The following is a 7,644-nucleotide window of genomic DNA, read 5'->3' as shown; positions in this document are numbered from 1 at the left end:
TTTTTTTTTTTTTTTGTATGAAATATGGGAAGGAAAGGGCATTTTTGGAAACATTTTCTCCAAGTGTGTGGCAACCGTGGTAGGTATACTTTTTTCACTGGGTGTACTTTGCATTTTATGTGCCCTGGTATGCACAAGTGAGTACTTCATAGAATTGTTTACGATTTGTCAACAGAAAAGCTTAGCGTTATTATGCCAGCTGTTTAGTGTCCCTTAAGCAACAGACCCATCTACGTACTGTATATCTCTTTTCGCACGCAGATTTGCACAGCCACAGTTTTCCTTAAAATGTCCGCAACGCGACGATTTCACAAAGTGCTCGTGTCTCATCCAGGTGTGCCCAAGGCGGCGCTGGACCTCCTTCAGCAGCGCGGTTGTGAGACGATAGTTTGCGAGAGTGTTCCGCCATCGCGCGCAGAAATATTACACAAAGTGCCTGGAGTGGATGCCATTTTTTGGGCGCACTACCAACCGCTCAATGGCGAAATACTCGATGCTGCCGGTCAGCAGTTGAAGGCGGTCTCCACCATGTCCTCGGGCATTGACTATGTCGACTTGCCAGAGTTCAAGCGTCGCCAAATGCCGTTGGGGCACACGCCAGGCATTGTCAAGAATTCAGTTGCCGATTTAGCGGTGGGTTTGATGGTGGCCGCAGGGCGACATTTCCACGCTGGACGTCAGGAGATTGAGAAGTGAGTATTCAGATTGACAAATATGATGACTGCCATGCAATATTTAGAGGTGACACAAGCAAATTTTAATGTGCTATCTCAAGTGCTGCCAGCTGATTTAACAGCACCGTTAACATTAAGCTATCGAATGGAGCTTTTAAAGCTTGCACTAGAATTGCCAACTGGGAAAGTTCGCTGTGCTGTTAAATAATTTTTCTCACTCGCTTTTATTTCATCTCTGCCTAAGTTCTCTTTGGCGCACGGAGCGTATCGACTGGATGATGGGACAAGAGGTGCGCGGTTCTGTGGTAGGCTTTCTTGGCTTTGGTGGTATTGGTCAGGCTATAGCGAAGCGCTTGCAAGGTTGGGAGGCAGCGAAAATCATATACCATACACGCACGCCGCGCGAAAATCCATTTGGCGCAATTCACGTTCCCTTCGAGCAGCTACTGCGGGAAAGCGATTTCTTGGTGGTCGCTTGTCCGTTAACGGCCGAGACGCGCGGCAAATTTAATGCGGGGGCATTCAAACAAATGAAGACGAACTGTGTGTTTGTAAATGTGGGCAGGGGAGGTGGGTATTTGAATGAAAATCTAACTCGTATAATATTTTTTGGGAAATTATTAATTTCGCAATTTTTTTTTTCATATTTTGCCGTATACATGTTTATGAAACTTTATTTATAAATTTTGTCGTAGGCATTGTGGATCAACCTGCGCTCGTCAATGCTTTGAAAACTGGTGAAATTGCCGCTGCGGGCTTGGATGTAATGACACCTGAACCACTTCCGGCAGATGACCCTCTTCTGAAATTACCAAATTGTGGTAAGAAACAAAAATATGAATAGATATTGACCCCAAAGTAGTTAATCCAGATAAAAACTTTCTAGTCGCTCAAGAAAGCCTGTCGTTTATAAGTAAAGCATTTTCAAAACCATTTCAATTGATACCCATATTGTAATATATAATTCATTAAACTTATTAAATAATTTTATTACAATTTTTAATAGGTGGCAACCCGTTTCAAAAACAAAAAACTTTATTGCACATCTATAGGCCAAGCACTGTCATTTGGCACCTCACTTTTGAAAATAGAACAAACTATATACATTTCCAACAATAACAATTTTTTTAAATTCGGTCAGGAATTTTTTGAAATATAGCCATTTTAAATTTTCGAAAATTCCCCCTGCACCCCTCCATATCACCGAAAATGTAAGTTTGCACCAAAAAATTGTTATACCAGTAAAATCAGGAAAAACAGGCGGACCACGCCCACCTTTTCGTTTTGTTCTAGTAGGTGTCACACATTGAGCTGCCTAGGTACTCACATCAATTAGATTTGCATTTCTTTAAGTCATCTTGAACTTTTATTCCGTTTCTAATTTGTTTACTTTTCTTCAATATTTTTGCAGTTGTAATACCCCATTTGGGCACGCAGACGATGCAAACGACAATTGAAATGGGCTTAACAGCTGCTAATAATATACTCAACGCACTGGATGGTAAACCGATGATTTGTCCAGCGTATTAAGTGCCATTTGATGTTAACAAAAATATTTTGCATTTGTTGTTATTATAGAAAATACGAAGTAATATATGACATTAAAAAACTTGGTTACTTTATTCGCTTTTGTCGTGATTTTCCTTCACTTTGAAAGGCAGAAATACCGCATCCCATTCATCGCGTTGCAACGCCTTCAAGTATTTCCGTCTCTGCTCCAACACCTTCTCCAACAGTTCAGGTTCATGCTTCTGCGCCACCTCCAGCGCTCGATGCCAATTGTGCATACGCAGACAGAGTGCAACAGCTTCAGTGAATTTCTTGTTGTGCAATAAAATCGTCTCTGCCTCGATCAGACGTCCCAGCATTAGGGAATTCTCCGCCATTTGTTCAGGGCTGGCTGGTGACAATTCCTAAAGATAAAAACTCGCATGAGTGTGTAAAAAGCTTGACACCAAAACACTGGCAATCAAATCTCGCTACTCACCTTAATGTACTGCAAGTAACTGACTTTGTCGATTTGCAATGCCGCCGAGTAGGCCTCCTCGCTGATCTGCAGCTGATTTTTGCGCGTTGCGATCGCTGCGAGTGTAGCCCAGAGGTTGCCATTCTGAGCGAGGCGACAGATCTTCAAAGCCTGCTGCCACTGTCCCTCCATCAGCGTGCGGTGCAAGATTTCGCAATAGATATTCACGTTGACGGGCAGCAGAGCGCCAGCGCAACGGAATGTTACAATGGCATCCTCAAAGGTCTCCAGAGTGATGCTCTTGCCGAATTCACTGAAACGGATAGTTAACTACGAATTGCCTTATTTATTTGACTTGTGCGAGTACTCACGTGGCATCCACAGTCACAGTTGTTAGCGCAATTAGCGTCGGATCGGCGGCTCCCTCGCCGGGGCAGTACCAAATGCTGTAGCAAGTGTCGTGAACGCCCACCAAAATATTCGTTTCACTGGCCCACATAACGGTTGTTACCTGTGTGCCGATCTTGTAAACTTCGCCACAATTCGAAGTGCGTCCGCTGCTGCTGCGATCTGTGTTGCCGCTACCACCACCGCCTCCACCACCGGTGCCGCTACCCACAGCTGCCACAGCATTGAAACCACCGCCGCCGCCGCCGCCACCCCCACCACTACCGCCATTTAAATTACGCGTCTCAGTGATGTACAACTCACGATTGTTATCGATTAGCACGACATACTGATCGTCGAGTGTACCTGCACGACATGCCGAGATCTCGGAAATCTGAGTTTTTGCACGCAGCGAGTGCGGCTCGTATTGACGTGAGGCGCCCGGTGTAAGATCGAAGATATGAATCACTAGGAAGAAGCGAATAGAAGCGTGGCAAATTAAGTTGATCAATATGCAATTAACTTACCTGTGTTGTCCGCATTATCTCGTACAGCCAGCACGTCGAGTCCCAGGGAGACTGCCCGCCAAGTAAGTAGCGGTATTTGCGCTTGCATACCTGGATAACGTGGATTCAAATGCAGGCGGCCATTGTAGGTGTAAACCCAAATTGAAGTGGCATCCAAGACCATGAAGAATCTTGTTAAGAAGAAGAAAACAAAACAAATTATGGTGAAATAAGTCAAATAAACTTTTGCCTGTTTCATCAAATCGAAATCAAAATAAGAAAAAACCAAGTTCTTAAGTTTGGAATCATTCTAGTTGAGTTGAAACGAGCTCTTATTTCGAGCCGTTCTAACACTGAGGAATTAACTCTCGTTCGGCTGTTAACTTAGACTTTTTGTACTGAAATTCGACAGTTGACTGCTACATCTGGGTTAACTCTCCACTGTCAAAACAACCTTAACCCTTGGCTGGAGACCCACAAAAAAAAAATGGACGGAAACATGCTTTGAAGTTCAGTTGGAGCTTTGAATTTTTTACTAATACGTTTTTGGGCAGCATTGTGCTCGCTTTGTCGGGAGGTGTCTCGATAGTCAATGACAGTGCGAATGAATCAGAACCTAAGCATAATCCGATTCTCTAGATTATTCTGCAGTAGAAAACTCCCTCAATTAGTTATTTACATTAAGATTTCTTTTTCCAACAATTTGAAGTAAAATGATTTGTGCGTAAACCTTTTATGGCAAATTCTTACTCACTTCTTGCCCACCTCAATTACGCGCACATCCGTTCTGCCATCAATAATGATCGGCGTATTGATATACTTTTCATTGTAGATATGCAATTGATTTGATGTGGCCACAATTAGATGACCATAGCCTAGGCCGAAGTTAATAATGCGCTCGGGAAAATCCAAAACATCACTGCTACTATTTGTGATATCCTGCAATAGGATGGTTTTACGGCCGGTCGTTGTAGCTTTCAGATTACGTGAGATCAACTGTCGATCGATGGTATATCCAACAACAAGATTGCCAGTCGAGGTGCCGCAGGCCACTTGAGTGCCATCAGAAGACCAGGACATGGTGTAGAAAGATCCCACGGTAGGTTCACTGAAGCGAGTGCAACTGTAAGCCCACTGTGGGTAAAAGGAAAGGAAAAATGCGAGTAGGATAGTACAGCTGGAGTTACTAAATAAGTATACATTTGTATTTACTACTCACACCCGCACTGGAACAAAGTTTTAACATATTGAACGAGCCGACCAAAAGCACATCTTTCTCAGAGTTAAAGCACACGGACGTGATTGCATACTCCTCCGCAGAGCTGGTGAACAAATTCGCACCTTGCGAATCCCAAATCTTAAAGCGAAAATCTTCACCACCCGAGGCAATGATGTTCGAGTGGGTAGACCAGCTGAGAGAAAGCACGAGACCATCATGAGCGCGCCACTAGCGATGGAGAGGAAAATGTTTTGAAAATTTTATTAACATATATTTGAGCTAGCAAAAAAAATTGGCATAGTATCTCGACGAAATATGAAACGTACCCTTGTCAGTTTACTATTCGCTGCCAGCGGTTTAATAGACATGTAAGAACCCTGAGAGAAAACAATTGAAGTAGAATTGGGCGCCCAGCGTGCGCAGCTAATTGGGTCATCACTTTGTATGACCGTGGAGCGCAGCATTCCTGATCGTGACCAGATCTTTATGACACCATCCTCGCCAGCTGTAAGCATTTCAGTGGAAAGAGTAATGAAGTAAATATAATGCCAACGTGCTTACCGGTTAGCAGCCCTGCACCATCGGGACTCCAACGTCCGGTGCTTATTGCTGCGCTATGTGCCGTAATATTGCGCTCCACTCGCGCGCTTTTATTCAAAATAATGAAACGGCCATCATTGCTGCAGATGAGTAGCGTATCGCTGCCCTTGCCACCACCACTGCTGCGTCCGCCCAACAGTAGCCAATGTAAGTCGGTCGGTATGAAATCGTCGGGTAGCTTGGCCACTTCGACCGATTCGCGTGTAGCGGCGCTCCATTTGTAAATCTGATGATCGTCACTTTTTATGGACAAAAAAAAAAACAAATTATTTTAATTGCGAGCAGCTAATTCTTGTCATAGTTTCTTCATCCAGCCACTTACCTCACAAAATAAATCTCCTCATTGCTACTCCAATCCGCGCAGCTCAGCGGTGAAATATTTGTTTTTCCATTGTTTCCCGCATCTTTTTGGCCACTTGAACTTCTTTGTGTTGCCGAATTTTGTAGACGATAATCGACATTATTGTTGTCGGATGTTCGCTTGCAAATATGAGTTTTTAAACGCATTTTGGAATTATTTCTGCAGAAGTATACGCCAACTTTTTATGGACAAAATTTTTCTGGTAGGTTTTTGGTTTGTTTGTCCTGCGGTGTTGCCGTGGATACTTAAATGTTGCAACAATTAGAAGTAAGAAAAACTACCCCTAGCGCTTGGACGTGGCCACCTGTTGAATTCATAGCAACCTGTGGGGTGGAAAAAACAAATGTGCTTCCATATATCGATGGTGCTCTGCAATGACGACACAGTTTGAAATTCAAAAAAAAAATAAATAAAAATAAAAATAAAACTTTACTACTGTTAAGCGTCTCATTCATTATGTCAGACTTCTGAAATTCAAAATTACCAATCCAATATGGCGACCAAATCCTACAATTTTCTCCTTTTCACCAAAATCCTTTATGTGAGGGGGTTTTCGAGGTGGCACATTTTTTGAACTCATAATGTGGGTCCAGTGTGAATTCTTGGATTCAGAGCAAAAAAAAATATTTGTTCAAAATAGTAGACCACATTTTTCCTATAAATTTTTTAGATGATTAGGGAAATCGTAGGTGCTTACAATAAAAACTTTTTCCTTTGGATTTGTACTTAAGTATTTATTAGAAAAGACACTAGCACAACTAGGCTAGGTACAAGTTTGAACAAAAAATGCAAATTTGCACTTTTCACCTATGTACTTGCATATCATTATTGCTCTTTCCTTTAAGTAGGGGCTATATTCTTCGGAAAGCACCTATTTAATAATATTTTGCTGCTTATTTTCAAATATCGAAAAGCACCGCAAAACACAAGTAGAAGTTTACAAGGAAAAAAGCCAATTAATTATTCAAAAAGTGCAAGAAAGTGTAGCATTATTCTCAGCCCACGGCCTCTAAATTAAACATTTTTATTGCCCACAAAGCTAGAAGACCAAAAAATTAAACCAATTTTTATATGTCGCTCTAATTAAAGTTAGAATTCATTTTGAATATTAATTTTATTTTATTTAGCATTCTACATGCTAGTTTTCTTTTTTGTTAATCACACAAATATTACCTTCACACTTAATTTCCATAAGTTTTTTTTTTTTTTTTGAAGTATCTTTATCATTCCAACTAACTACAAGAACGTTGACACGAAAAAAAAATTACCTGTTTTAGAAATGTCAACTTTAACAGCTGATATCTCAACGGGAAAACTATTTCAGAAAATGTGTGTGTAAATGTGCACTTTTTTTAGTCTGCAGAAATAGTTTAGTGAAAGGACAAAAAAAATTGATTTATCGATACTTTAAATTATTACTTTTGGCCAACAAATAGTAGCCGCCAGACCATAGTGCAGTGGCGAATAGACCGCTAAAAATTTCCGAAAACCGATTTTATAAAAAGTTCTACTTCAGATCGAAAGTTTTAAATGAGAACTAGTCGTGCATACCCCAAATTGTTTGTAAATTGTGCTGCGAACACTTGAGATAGTGGTGGGTCAGTAGTCAAACAAGTCGTATGAGGTTCAGAGTGCCTATGGAATAGAAAAAAAACAGAAAAACAGAAAAATCACTTTGATGACTGTTACTTCTGTTGTGTTAATTTGGGTGGTGTTAACGTTAAAAAAAATGATTTATCAAGACTTAGAAACGGTTGGAAGCCCTTGCCACATTCCGTAGAAGCACCTATTCCAACATTTTGTTCCATCCTAGACCCATTTTCGAAGAAATCTTCAATGAACTGCTTCGAAGGACTATCGTTTCGAAAGCTAACACTTGATTGAACTGACATTTTTTCAAAGGCGAAATTATGTAATTGATTTCGATATGA

At 41.2% G+C, this 7,644-nt stretch overlaps 2 protein-coding genes across 2 annotated transcripts; one reads left to right on the top strand and one right to left on the bottom strand.

Annotated features, from left to right (window-relative positions):
* Window positions 1-75: 75 nt before the first annotated feature.
* LOC118741408 (glyoxylate reductase/hydroxypyruvate reductase-like) lies at window positions 76-2,300 on the top strand. Its single transcript, XM_036473377.1, has 4 exons — window positions 76-692; window positions 919-1,244; window positions 1,370-1,495; window positions 2,086-2,300. The coding sequence occupies exons 1-4, from the start codon at window positions 289-291 to the stop codon at window positions 2,202-2,204; spliced, it is 975 nt and encodes a 324-aa protein (XP_036329270.1). The 5' UTR covers window positions 76-288; the 3' UTR covers window positions 2,205-2,300.
* Window positions 2,108-6,070, bottom strand: LOC118741409 (intraflagellar transport protein 80 homolog). Its single transcript, XM_036473378.1, has 9 exons — window positions 5,675-6,070; window positions 5,314-5,591; window positions 5,079-5,257; window positions 4,753-4,980; window positions 4,288-4,667; window positions 3,555-3,724; window positions 3,012-3,495; window positions 2,662-2,953; window positions 2,108-2,587 (listed from the first exon to the last, which is right to left on the bottom strand). Exons 1-9 carry the CDS (start codon window positions 5,857-5,859, stop codon window positions 2,294-2,296), a joined length of 2,490 nt encoding a protein of 829 aa, XP_036329271.1. The 5' UTR covers window positions 5,860-6,070; the 3' UTR covers window positions 2,108-2,293.
* Between the last annotated feature and the right edge of the window lie 1,574 nt (window positions 6,071-7,644).

Source organism: Rhagoletis pomonella, unplaced genomic scaffold (assembly GCF_013731165.1).
Source record: "Rhagoletis pomonella isolate Grant_MI unplaced genomic scaffold, Rhpom_1.0 Rhpom_scaffold_00006, whole genome shotgun sequence".
NCBI classification, from domain to species: Eukaryota; Metazoa; Arthropoda; class Insecta; order Diptera; family Tephritidae; genus Rhagoletis; species Rhagoletis pomonella.
The sequence above is the reverse complement of the archived record's forward strand: the minus strand, read 5'-3'. Positions and strand labels throughout refer to the sequence as shown.

Bases quoted from the DNA above. Each gene is read 5' to 3' on its own strand.
- LOC118741408 (XM_036473377.1), top strand. From the start codon at position 289: ATGTCCGCAACGCGACGATTTCACAAAGTGCTCGTGTCTCATCCAGGT. The intron at 693-918 runs GTGAGTATTCAG...TCTCTGCCTAAG, and splicing joins GGACGTCAGGAGATTGAGAA to TTCTCTTTGGCGCACGGAGC. The intron at 1,245-1,369 runs GTGGGTATTTGA...ATTTTGTCGTAG, and splicing joins TGTAAATGTGGGCAGGGGAG to GCATTGTGGATCAACCTGCG.
- LOC118741409 (XM_036473378.1), bottom strand. From the start codon at position 5,859: ATGCGTTTAAAAACTCATATTTGCAAGCGAACATCCGACAACAATAAT. The intron at 5,592-5,674 runs GTAAGTGGCTGG...GTCCATAAAAAG, and splicing joins GAGGAGATTTATTTTGTGAG to TGACGATCATCAGATTTACA. The intron at 5,258-5,313 runs GTAAGCACGTTG...AAATGCTTACAG, and splicing joins TGGTGCAGGGCTGCTAACCG to CTGGCGAGGATGGTGTCATA.